Consider the following 13,768-nt stretch of genomic DNA (forward strand, 5'->3'; position numbering starts at 1 on the left):
CAAAACACTTTTAATTCTGTTTCATTTAGTCGCTTGTGCGAAACGTAAACTTGACTATATATTTTATTGTCAGTAAACATAAAAATGTCTATTTCTCATAGTTCTTACGTGATGCAGTAAAACCAAAACCATATTTGAGCATACCAAGTTGGTACCTGTCATAATCACCAAAAACTTTTCAGGAATCAAGACTTAACCAAAAAATTGTTGTGCAGTGTTACCTGTAAATACCGATCCCTAGTCTTATAAATATCCATTTTCAGTCTATTGATGCCATGGTTAACGTGGCTATTTAAACAGCTATCTTTTCATAGGACATTTTTATAGGGAAAAAAGTCATAATTTTCCCTTTTTTAGCAAATCTTATTACATTTTGCAACTACAGTGAGAAACTTCATTGATCTGTCCACAAAAGAGTGACAGGACACATCAATAACAGATCTCTTTAAGATGCTCAACTTACTAATTGCTATTGAAGATAAAGAGTAATTTCAAAGACATTTCTATGAGTTAAACGGTACTTTAACAGTAGAAATAGCCAGTTATGGGGGCGTGGCTTGGGAGCGCAAGCATATGGTCAGGTGAGGGAAGAGCTCCGTGTTAACAGGCAATTAAAAGATTAATAAGTCATAACAAATATTCCCTTAGATTGAAAAAGTGAGAGATATTAACAGAAAATGGTTCTGGGGAAGCAGACAAAAGGTGAAGCATCGTTTACAAGCACCAGGAGTGCGAAAAGGTCAAAACCAGAACCGGCAACTCCTTCTAAACTGCCGTTGAAGGAAAGTAAAGATGATAACGACATTTTATTAGAGCTCCGGAGGATAACAGAAATTGTTACTGATAATGCCAGGAAACTACAAGAGGTAAAAGAAGGGATTGCTAGCCTCAATACAAAAATGACAATGATTGAAATAAAGGTAGAAAAGTTGAAAAAAAGAGTAGAAGTCACAGAGGCAGATTTAGTGAAGTATAAAATGGATAGGAAGAAAATTGAAGTACTCACTCGGGACATGGGGGATTGCTCCAATAGAGAGATGAGGAGTAATTTGAGGATATTGGGTCTACCGGAAGGGGTGGAGAAAAGTGACCCAATTTCCTTTCTAGAGTAGTTCCTGCCTAAAATACTGCCACTGAAGACCAAATTTCCTCTCGAGATTGCAACTGAAGCAGGCTATTCAGGCGGGGTTCCCTGAATGGAAAAATCTTAATAATATAGTTTGGAGTTCTTATGCTTTCAGATGGACTTGTGAAAATAGAGATAATTAAAAAATTGTACACTTTAGACATCACTTAATATATTACAGGATTAATTCAGATCAATACCCTCCCCCCCCCACCCATCTTATTCACTATCATTAAGATATCTGTAAAATTTTATCTTAGTTTCTCTCAGGAGCGCATTGCACACATCAACCACCCTCTCCATAAAGAAGAATTTCCTAACATTACTCTTGAATCTACCACCCCTCAACCTCAAATTATGCCCTCTGGTTTTACCATTTTCCTTTCTCTGGAATAGATTTTGTTCTACATTAATACCTTTCAAGTATTTGAAAGTCTGAATCATATCTCTCCTGTCACTCCTTTCTTCTAAGGTATACATATTCAGGGTTTCCAGTCTCTCCTCATATATCTTCTCTTCCTACCATTTTCATCGTCTTCCTTTGGACCGCTTCAAGTCTTTTTATGTCCTTCGCAAGATACGGTCTCCAAAATTGAACACAATACTCCAAGTGGGGCCTCACCACCTTCTTTCTTCTACTGGTCACGCCTCTCTCTATACAGTCTAGCATCCTTCTGTCAACAGCCACCGCCTTGTCACACTGTTTCTTCGCCTTTAGATTTCCAGACACTATCACCCCAAGGTCCCTTTCCCCATCTGTGCATATCAGCCTCTCAACTCCCAGCACATACGGCTCCTTCCGATTTCTAATTCCCAAATGCATTACTCTGTATTTCTTTGCATTGAATTTTAGTTGCCAGATATTAGACCATTCTAACTGTTGCAGATCCTTTTTCATGTTTTCCACTCCCCACTCGGTGTCTACTCTGTTACAAATCTTAGTATCAGCCGCAAAAAGGCAAATTTTTCCTTCTAACCTTTCGACAATGTCACTCACAAACATATTGAACAGGATTGGCCCCAGCACCGATCTCTGACTCAGGGGATTGAGGCTTCTTGGCCTCTTACCCAGATGTTGCCTGGTTCATTAAAGGACCTCTGGTGCATTCCTCTTTCCCTTTCTGGAAACTTAACATCATGTTGCAAGGTCTCAGTACCGCTCTGTATGAGTTCTTATGGGAGGCTTCTCTTCAAGACAGTGTTCCTGGTGGCCATTATGTTGGCAAGATGAGTTTCCAAGTAACAAACTCTTTTCTGCAGGGAGCCGTTCCTTAGGATGACAGAAGCAGGGTTTTTGTGTGCATGGTTCTGTCCTTCATACCGAAAGTGGTTTTGGCCTTCCATATCAATTGGGAAGTCCGTTTGCCTGCTTTCTACCCTATGGGGGGGGGGTCTAATAAAAAGGATAAAGCATTACATTTGCTGGATGTCAAGTGAGTACTTCTCCAGTACCTCAAAGTTACCAATGAGTTTCACCTGTCATATCACCTTTTTATTCTGACCAGCCATGCCAAGAAAGGGAGACTGGCATCTAGAGCAGTGTTCTTCAACCACCGGTCCGCAGAAATTTCCTGCTGGTCTGAGGTTGGAATGTGCCTTGGGTCTGAGGAGATCAGTGCACAAAGCTGCGGGCGGCGGCAGCTCCTACGCACGTCCTGTGCCTGAACCAGCAGCCTTCTCTCTGACATCGCAACATCAGAGGAAAAGCTTCTGGATGATGCATGGGACGCACAAGGAGCTGCCACACATGGCTTTGTGCTCTGATCTCCTCAGGCCCGAGGCATGTTCCGGCTGCGGAACAGCTGTGAGGAAGAGGGGAAGTGAGGAAGAGGGAGCCAGCCACAGGCAGTGAGGAAGAGGGAGCCGGCCATGGGCAGCATAAAACAGCCAGGTGGGAGTGCTGGTATGTTTCTTGCAGAGGGGGAGGAAGACAAGAGAGAAAGCTGGCTTTCTTAAGGTGTTGTTTGTAAACAAGAGAGGGCAGGACACCCAGCCTCACCCAACTGTCATGGTGAAGGTATGGCACATGGAGGGAGGGAGACAACAAAGATAGGGGAATGATTTTATTTTCAATTTAATGGCAACTAAGTTTCAATGCCGAAAAATATAAAGTCATGCACCTTGGCAGTCAAAATCCATGCAAGACTTACACCCTTAATGGTGAGATCCTAGCGAGGACTGTAGCAGAACGAGACTTAGGGGTGATCATCAATGAGGACATGAAGACTGCCAAGCAAGTGGAGAAAGCTTCATCTAAGGCTAGACAACTCATAGGTTGTATACGTAGGAGTTTCGTCAGTCGTAAGCCTGAAGTCATTATGCCATTGTATAGATCCATGGTGAGACCTCATCTGGAATACTGCGTACAATTCTGGAGGCCGCATTACCGCAAAGATGTGCTGAGACTTGAGTCGTCCAGCGAATGGCCACCCGGATGGTCTCGGGATTCAAGGATCTCCCGTATGAGGAACGGCTGGATAAATTGCAGCTATACTCACTCGAGGAACGTAGAGAGAGTCGAGACATGATCGAGACGTTCAAATATCTCACGGGCCATATAGGGATGGAAGAGGATATCTTCTTTTTCAAAGGCCCCATGGCAACAAGGGGGCATCCGTGGAAAATCAGGGGCGGGAAACTACACGGTGACACCAGGAAATACTTCTTCACCGAAAGGGTGGCTGATCGCTGGAATAATCTTCCACTACAGGTAATTGAGGCCAGCAGCGTGCCTGATTTTAAGACCAAATGGGATTGTCACGTGGGATCTCTTCACAGAGAAAGGTAGGGGGAGGGTTATTGGGGTGGGCAGACTAGATGGGCCGTGGCCCTTATCTGCCGTATGGTTCTATGTTTCTATGTTAATTTTGAGAATTTTCATCTGCTGTCTATATTTTGCATTGTTCAAGAAGAAATATATTTGTTTCTTTTTCTCTGGGGTTGTACTGCATGCAGAGTCTTGATTCTTAGGGTTTCGTTTGAATATATTAGTAATTTTAGTTTGTGGTCCTGTATTTGCATAGGGGTAATCTGTTCTGGTAGGAATGAATGTTGAGAAGCATACAGTGTGCTCTGTGTAGTTTAATTTTGTGGTTAACCATTATGTGTTGTTAATAAGATTATATTGTGTGAGAAACATCCAAGATGGCGACGGTATAGGGACGCTGTGCGCCAGCTCCTGAGAGTTTTCTCAATTAGATACTTTTTTTCGAATAAATATTGATTTCCTACCTTTGACATGCCTAAGCGGAGAGGGAAAAGCGCCGCTGGGGCCTCGCGGCGCTCAGAGACCTCCGTGTTCGGCAACATTGATGAAATCATCAGGCGCATGCAGGGAACGTCGGCAGGATCAGGGCTACCCCCGCTGGAGACGCTGCAGGAGAACGGCGAGCAGCAGTCCTCCTTGGGGCTGGAAACCACCTTTAGCCCTGACAACCGAGCACCTCCCCCGCATCCACGAACGGCTAGTTCCCCGAGGGAGGGGGAACTTCCGGGAATCGGAGTGTTTCCTACTCTAGAGGCAGTAGAGATCAGTCCGGGGGACAGAGAATCGGTTCTCCAGATTTCTCTGGGAAACCTGAACAAGGAACCCGAGGACAGGACATCTACGGGGGAAGGAATAGCCCAGTCCGGAAAGATATTGGAAGACTTGCCAGTGGGTGAGCATAAGACTTTACATTTTCAATTTCCTCAGATAACTAAACCCCAGGAGGTTACATTGGATGCTCTGTGGGACCTGGTAGTTACTATTCCTAAAACTATAGCATCCCAATTAAATCAAGTGGAGGAACGGTTTAAAGTGTATGATAAAGATATCTTGGAAATACGGAAAACAACCACTGAAAATAAATTACAGATTGGAAATCAACAACAGAATATTAATTCCCAAAAAGTTATACAGGAGGCTTTAATTAAAGATAACACCAATTTAAGAAGGAAATTAGAGTCACTTGAAAATTCCACAAGAAGTAATAATCTTAGATTAATTAATTTTCCTAAGATTATAACAGTGACTCCTAGAGAAATGATTACTCGTTACCTGACGGAAATATTGGGAATTTCTGAATCTTCTATACCACCTCTAACTCAGGTGTACTATCTTCCTGTTAAGGATGTTAAAGAAGTTAATCAAGAGCCTTTGGATGTTACAGCTTTATTGGAATCCTCAGATAGGGAAGTAGCTACGCCGGCAACATTGCTCCTTACAGTAGCTCTTACAATGGACAAGATATGGTTATTGAAATTATACTTCAAAAATAAATATAAAGAATTTTTGGGACTAAAAGTTCAAATGTTTCCTGATTTGGCCAGAGACACACAGAAGCGGAGAAAAGAATTTCTTCTGATGAGACCAGCAGTAATAGCCCTGGGAGCTACTTTTTTTCTTCGTTATCCTTGTAAATGTATAGTCCATTATAAATTGCATAAATTTGTTTTCTTTGAACCATCTCAACTGACAACATTCCTATCACTGTCAAGATTGGAGAAAGAGCCAGCTTAGGATAGATAAGAAAGATAGACGACTGTTAGCACAGTATTAACTATAACTGTTTTTCTTCTTTAATTGATTACTTAAATTCCGTTTATTTTGAATCTTGGATCCTAAATAGAGGACTTGAGTGAGATTTAAGATATAATTATTTCTTGTTTTGTATTATGTTGTATTTTTTGCTTCTTCAATTTTGCTTTTCTGTACAAGTTTATACTTGATTGTTATATTGAAAATTCATAAATAAATAATAAAAAAAAAAAGATTATATTGTGTGTGTATATATGAAAAATGAATGGAAAAAATAGTGTTACAATTAGTACTATTATGGGGGCAGGGTGTTGGGCGGGGTCTGGCCCACGACTTAGCCCAGTGCTCTTCAACCGTCGTTCTGCGGATTGGTGTCGGTCTACAAAATAATTTTTATTTATGCCGGTCCATAGGTGTAAAAAGGTTGAATAACGCTGATCTAGAGCACAGGTAGGGAACTTCGGTCCTCGAGAGCCGTATTCCAGTCGGGTTTTCAGGATTTCCCCAATGAATATGCATGAGATCTATTTGCATGCACTGCTTTCAATGCATATTCATTGGGGAAATCCTGAACACCCGACTGGAATATGGCTCTCGAGGACCGGAGTTACCTACCCCTGATCTAGATCCTCGATATCCAGATGGACTAAAATGGCCATTTTCTTCGTATATATGGGCTTTAGTAAACAGCCACCAATTGCATTGAGAGAGTACTGCACTAGAGGAGTTGTTGCCTTGTGGGCAGAGTCCAGGGCTGTCTTGCCTGAGACAGTTTGTAGAGTGGCTACCCTCCATACCTTCACCAGGTTCTGTAGGGTAGATGTAGCAGCTGGGAAGGGTGCCGCTTTCATGGAAGGAGGCAGAATTGAAATCATGATTGACAATTTTCTTCAAGTTGAGATACAGAACCCTATAATTTAAGGACCACTATATACATCTACAAAAAAGATTACTGAGGTATGAGCCAAATTTTTCTATTGTGAGTATTAGATTTGTTCTTAGTGTAGATTTCTGGTGTGGTGGGTTGATGTCTGGTCTGTTCACATCGTACTCATGAGTATGCAGTTAATTTCCTGGGAGTTCAATTCCTGTTTACAATACACTAAATAAGTCTACAAAAGAGAGGTTAGACTACAAGAGCCATGAGCATGAATGTGTGCTAGTACAGTCTAGTACTTTCCTGCGGCAGCTGGCTCCTGTTTGAAGGACCACATCTTGATATCATACTGCATAAGATCAAGATGGATTGTAGGGTCTGAAGAGGGCACCTCAAGGTTGGCGAGGGGAGGGGCAGGAAGGAGGGAGTCAAATAGGATAAAGCACAAATTTTTGGCTACCACTGAAACCATGGCCACAGATTTTTGGCTAAAATTGTGGATTTTGGGACACATACACACACTCAAACACTCTCACTCTCGTATTTATATCTATTATCAATATAACTGATTAAAATTCAGAAATTGATGAGTAACTTCTATTTGTGTTAGCCTTATAAATGTACAACAAAGCAACAAAAATTCGAATGGTACTATATTAATAAAATAAGCAAATAACAAAAACCATCCACAAAACTCAAAAAAGTGACACCGATTCCAAAATAATTTGTTAAAATTTACTGTAAACCTTAAATCTAGTTATTTAGAATATTACAATTATTAATTAATTATTACGGGGAAATGCCTCAGACTTAGGAGTAGATCTTTCCAACTGGAACTATTCAAGAAAAGAATGAATTAATCTCTTGCCTCCTTATGACATCACAGGCTAATTCCCCACCTCGCTACCAAAATATTTATTTTATTACTTTAATGAATTAAATAACTTATAACTTTTTATCTAATATTAATTAATTTAGTTAGAGAATCAACATATAACTTATAATCTATTTTAAATTACTTAAATTAAATTAAATTTATTTTAATTTAAAATTTAAAAATTTAATTAAAGAATCAGCATATAATTTTGAAATTGGTGTCTCTTTATTGAGTTTTGTGGATGTTTTTTGTTATTTGTTTATTTTATAGCCTTATAAAGGTAACATTTGTACTCAGCTGCTTTGGTTTTCATTTAATGAATTATATTTTCTTGTGGTGATTTTCTCCAAAAAGTAACTGAATATTTCAGACTAAATTCTATTTTAAGTGTGTCTTACAGTTTTCCTTGATTGACTCTTATTCCTCTTATCAGGTATTGACCTCAGAGATTCAGCTGCTAGTCGTGGTCCAATGAGCATCGGTGAGCTGGAGTTTCAACCAGTAACTGCTCAACAACCCACACAGATAAATGCTTTTAGGTCAAAGCCACCTGCAGTTGAAGATCCTTCCAAGGTAAAATGGGGTTTAGTATACCATGTTAAAATTGTTTTCATTGTCAAAAAGAGAGAACTATTATATGGGAGGCTATTCTTTTCCTTGTGAAAACATTTAGATTCCTTCTAACAAAACCTAATTTTAAGTGCATTTTATTTTTAAAAAATTGCAAGAATACTTGTCAAATATAAGTTCATTTGTTTTGTCCATCCTTCTGTAGGCATATGTTTGCCCATAAGCAAAATCATACAAGCACATAAGCATCAGATTAAAGTCTGGAGTAGTGAAGTGTGGGATAACAGGGAAGTCATGCCCTGCAGCAAGTGGATGAAAGCCTGTGAGGAAGAGTAGGGGCAAAGGGGGAAGGAGGAAAGCTTAAGGGAGCAAGAGTGAAAAGATAGTACAGGGGAAAGGGGGGAAAAGTTTTTCCCAGTCTTTCCATCTCTTTCCTTGTATACACTGCATCACAACTTTAGAGGAAAGGTGGGAGAGGGGAGATATGATAAGAGACATTTAAATACGTACACGACGTAAATGTGCATGAGTTGAGTCTCGTTTGAAAGGAAGCTCTGGAATGAAAGGACATAGGATGAAGTTAAGAGGTCCAATCTAAGAAAATACTTTTTTACAGAAAGGGTGATAGATGCGTGGAACTGTCTCCCAGAAGAAGAAGTGGAGACAGAGATTGTGTCTGAATTCAAGAAGGTGTGGGATAGGCACATGGGATCTCTTAGATAGAGGAAAAAAATTGTTACTGTGGATAGGCAGACTGGACGGGCCATTTGGCCTTTATCTGCCATCATGTTTCTATGTTTTCTGTGTAATTGCCCCCAATCCGCCCTTGCCATCTTACCAGGGCACATTTCACCACACTTCTCTTCACCAGGTCCTCCAGACAGATGAGCCTGAATTTTGTTAACAGAGAGAAAGGGTAAACACACCATTCTTTAGCGTCCCTCCAGACCAGCACAGACGGATGGGTTTATGCTCCTCAGTTTATTTCTTCTCAGTCTCCAGCAAGTGGAGACTGAGAAGAAATTGAACTGTAGCAGTAGTATAAGTAGGCTGTGCAGTCCCCTTGAAATATGCCAGTTCTCAATCTCCTGCAAATGGAGGTGGTAAGCCTGTGCAGTCTTTGTTTAGGCCCTTGTTATTGGAAGCTGTGGTCAGTCCTCTCATTTCACTTGACTTTACTTCACTTGTTGTACCTGTTTATTTCCAATAAATATGATTGAAAAATAAGAAAGTATGGTTGGGAGGAAGAAGAAAACTGTGGTTTTTTACTATTATAGTTTATGAATTTTATTTCATTCTTTGATAAAATGTCTCATTCTGATTTGACAGAAGTGCTTGATAAAATATGCTGAGAGATTGGAGAAACTGGGTCTCTAGAGGGGATATGATAAAGACTTACAAGATCATGAAGGGCATAGGGAGAGTAGAGAGGGACAGATTCTTCAAACTTTCGAATAATAAAAGAACAAGAGGGCATTCAGAAAAGTTGAAAGGGGACAGATTCAAAACGAATGCTAGGAAGTTCTTCTTTACCCTGGAATGCGCTTCCAGAGAGCGTAATAGGGCAGAGTACGGTACTGGGGTTCAAGAAAGGATTGGACAATTTCCTGCTGGAAAAGGGGATAGAGGGGTATAGATAGAGGATTACTGCACAGGTCCTGGACCTGTTGGGCCGCCACGTGAGCAGACTGCTGGGCACGATAGACCTCAGGACTGACCCAGCAGAGGCATTGCTTATGTTCTTACCTTTGGGACTTTGATATTACAGTTTTCATTGTTGCCATTAGATCCATATTTTTACCCTTTGGATAAATCAAGAAAGTTTGTTCACCTTTTCATTTCCATTGGGTGGCTCCTTTTGGGTGTTTTCTGCTCTTGTGCTTTTTTGAAATGTGTGTACTATCTTATAGCACTGTCAGTGCATTGGCTGATTTATATGGATGCTAACTCGAGCAAACTGTGAAAAGTGGTAAAGAATTATAACTTAGTCACAAGCTTGACTGCAAACTATGAATGAATATGAGTATTACTGGAATTGAGAGGCAGCAGATTATGACCATAAATCTAGAGAAACAGTAAACATTGATGTAGCCACCCACAAGTTAAATATGAAATATTGTTAATCAAGAAGTGTGTTTCAGAGGGATAAGTAGTATGTATTTCCAATTGAGCTATTTTTTTTTATTTTACAGACATATCAACCTATGGCACATTCTTCTCTAATACTGATAAGGAACTGTAATAAAGAAATTACAATTACATTTTTGTTACTGATATCATCCACAGAGGCACCAAATGGCCATACCAGAACCCACCAGATCTTTACAAGTAGGAATGGAAGCAGAAATTCTTCAGCAAGCAGGTAAATATGAATTTTAAACAGATTAAGAACTGAACTGTGGAAAAGGGAAGGGAATAATAGAGAGAACAATAGAGATCAACTTGATTGTATGGCAAATGCAACAATAATTAATTTAGGAAGAACAAATGGGTTTATCTGCCTTCATAGGTCTGTTTTTCTCTTACATAGTAACACAGGGACACTTTTACAAAGCTGTGTTAGGCATTAATGTGCACCTAACGCAGCTTAAAATAGAATACTACTGAATGTGCGCAGGCGTCCTGTGGTAACTGCCAAATATATATGTGCTAACTGTGTGCTAAAAGATATGTTTTTTAGGGGGCATGTCAGGAAAGAAGAGCATTCATTCTTGCGCTAAACAGTGCAACAATACCGTGTGCCCCCATTTCACCTTTTCTTAAATGACTATGCACTAATGACAATATATGGTGTATGGTCATTAGTACAGAAAATTGGCTGTTTTAGGGCTGCAGTAAAAATGAGTTTAGTGCACAGGAAAACCCTGTGTAAGTGCACACTAAGATCACTTTTTACCGCAGCTTAGTAAATGGACCCCATAATAAATAACAGCAGATAAAGACCAATATAGTCCATCTAGATTGCTCAGGAAGGTAGCTAGAGTTGTACCTTTGTTGTGTGCAGAATGTGCAAGTTAACCCTTCTATCTTTGTTTAGGGTTTTATCTGTTGCTCCATGCAGATTACACCCCTCTATGCCTTTTTTTGAAACGTGAAAGTCATTTCAGTTTTGCTTTGATGCCATCCTCTGTGTTTATCTCATGCATTTTTGACTTCCGTTACTCTTTTTGCTCCAACCTTTTCCACTGGGGGGGAGGAGGTTGGTGTGTTCCAGGCATCTGCCTCCTTTACTGTGAAAATGTATTTCCTGATATGTCTCTTTAATTTACCTCCTTCCAACTTCATTTCATGCCCCCCAGTTAGTTTTCAGCTGAAAATATTTTAACTTCGGGTTTCTAAATTCAGGCCTGAAATTCATTTCCTTGCTTTAGACTGATAAGTTAGATGCCTAAATACTAACCTTTTCCCCTGCTTTACCTCTACCCTATTAGTAACCCATGGCTACTGATATAAGGCTCTCCCGCTTGGGTACTTAGTTCCAGTTAGTTTTCAAAGAAGCTATTTTTGGTACCATTGTTTGTTTATTAATACCTCTCAAGTATTTATATTTCCAGTGCAATAGGTGTGTCATTCTGGACAAGTGGGTTATCTTCCCATGGTTACAAGCCATATGCAGAAGAAATCCATTCCAGATTTTTTTCTGTGATCCTCCTACTTCACCTGGAGCTCTTCTACCACCTGTGGTTTTTCCCTTTTGCATGCGAGCCAGATGGAGTGTTTCTGTTCTGCTTTCTCTTTTTCTTATTTTATTCGGTGTTTTCAGTGCTTGGTGTTTTCAATTTGGTACAGTTCTGCCTGCATAGAGAAGAAGCAGACTGAGGTCTGCAGCTGACAGGCCGATCTCTGGTGGTACCTGTTAGCCAGCCTTCACAATTATTTTTGAAGCTTGGGGCCATTCCTGCATTTAATCCCTCACCTACTGCTTAGCAAGGGTTCAAGTACAGGCTATTAGGCATCTATAGGAGGCTCAGTGGTGCCTTGCAAGGTGCTGGCTGCATTTTTTGCCTCCTCCCTTCTGAAAGCACGTCCGTCAATATGAGGAGGTGAGGGTGCAGTCAGACATCATGTTGAAGAGGCATTTCCAGCATGAGGCTGTGATTCTTCTCCTTTCCAGCTACTGTAAAGAGCTGAGGCAGGCTGCAGCACATGTCACAGTGACTAAGTCTGTTACAGCCTATGAGGTGAATCGGGGGCGGGGTTCTGAGTCTGAAAAACAGGTTTTTGAGATCAGGCATCCTGCTTGTTCTTCTTCCTTTCCCCTCCTGAAAAATCTTAAATTTGCTTTTTTTTAAAATTTAGTTGGGGGGGTTAGCGTTTTTAGGATTTTTAGCAATCTTTTTTTTCAAAAGTTCCCTGCACATCCAAAACTTAAATTTCTACCTCAAAACTGGTTGAGATGAAGTCCTTGGGCTCTTTTACACCAGATTCATGCCAGGATTTCACAAATTCTGTGCCTCAGGAACGTCTTTGCACCATGTGCTGCACAGACCAGAGAGGCCAGCTTAACCTCTCCTCTGTGTACTAAGATGACAAAAAGGGCGACTTTTTCTGTTTTTGGTTTCTGGAAATGGTGACCATTCCACGTGTAAGGAAGCTGATGCCCCGCAGCCCAAGAAATGCAAAGTAGAGTCATTACAGGGAGACTCAGCATTCCCTAGGACAGATGCCTTCTCAGACTTCTTGAAGTTTTTGTGGAAAACCTTTCATCATGAGAAGTGTGATTCTCCTGTATAGTCCTGCTGCATGTCGGACTTGCCTCGTCAAGACATAGCCTCACAAGGCATGTCTTCTTCACAGACTGTCACTGTCCAGGACTAGGGAAACCTCTCTCCAGGGGATATGGATGATGAGGATAATTTTACTGATCCCTTATTTTCTACAGATGCTCCTCCTGTAGCAGGGGACCCAAGACCGTATGCTGGCACTTAGATCCTATTTTGGCTTCAGAACCTGAGGATAATCCCAAGGTTCTGCGTTTATGTAAATCTGCTCTCTTACTGGCTCTCATATCGGAGTCTCCTCCTCCCTCATGTGTGGAGTGTCCTTTTTCTCCTCTAGTGTATAAGGGGGTGCTGAAAAGTTCTCAACCCAACCAACCAGCTTCCTATATTGAGCGTGTTATTTTGCCACTGTAGTTGAAAAGAGTGTTATTTTATTTCATTAAGTGCCAATTTGCAGAAACTGAATTCTATGTTTTGATATTGATTCAGATCATTGAACCATATCCACGTCATTCTCTTCTTGGTTGGGCTAAGAACTTTTCAGCACCCCTTCGTACACACATTCAAGTCTTCAAGTTACTCTTGCGTCTTATTTATGTATTTATTTATTCAAGTTTATCCCAGGACAAGCAGGCAGCATATTCTTGACTGATGGATGACGGCACCGACGGAGCCCCGGTACGGACAATTTTAGAGTGATTGCACTCTAAGAACTTGGAAAGTTCTGGTAGGCCGCACCGCACTCGCGCGAGTGCCTTCCCGCCCGACAGAGGCGCGCAGTCCCCAGTTTCTTAGTTTCCGCGGAGCTAAGAAGACGCGTTTTTCAACGGCCATTGAAAATTTTTCTCTTCGCCTTCCCGCTCGCGTAAACCTCTTGGGCTCTATTGCCTTTATTCTTTTCCTTTATTTTTGTAAAAAAAAAAAAAAACCTTTTATTTTTTCTTCACATTGGTTTTTCCCCGGCGGGGCCTTCTGCCACCATCGAGGCCTCGGCCTTTCTCCCTTACGGACCCGCACAACTGGTGCCTACAATGCCTGGGTCCGGAGCATCAGGCTTCCACCTGCACCCGCTGTGCCA

The 13,768-nt window shown here is 41.0% G+C and overlaps 1 protein-coding gene across 5 annotated transcripts in view; it reads left to right on the forward strand.

Annotated features, from left to right (window-relative positions):
- The window catches only part of KIAA0586 (KIAA0586 ortholog), a 397,462-nt gene that overhangs the window by 251,415 nt on the left and 132,279 nt on the right, over positions 1–13,768 (forward strand). For all 5 annotated transcript variants that reach the window (XM_033951201.1, XM_033951204.1, XM_033951205.1 and 2 more), the window contains 2 exons: positions 7,833–7,972; positions 10,256–10,331. In XM_033951201.1, coding sequence (XP_033807092.1) covers positions 7,833–7,972; positions 10,256–10,331 — 216 coding nt within the window. The remainder of the gene's footprint in view (positions 1–7,832; positions 7,973–10,255; positions 10,332–13,768) is intronic.

This window comes from Geotrypetes seraphini, chromosome 7, assembly GCF_902459505.1.
Source record: "Geotrypetes seraphini chromosome 7, aGeoSer1.1, whole genome shotgun sequence".
Classification (NCBI taxonomy): domain Eukaryota; kingdom Metazoa; phylum Chordata; class Amphibia; order Gymnophiona; family Dermophiidae; genus Geotrypetes; species Geotrypetes seraphini.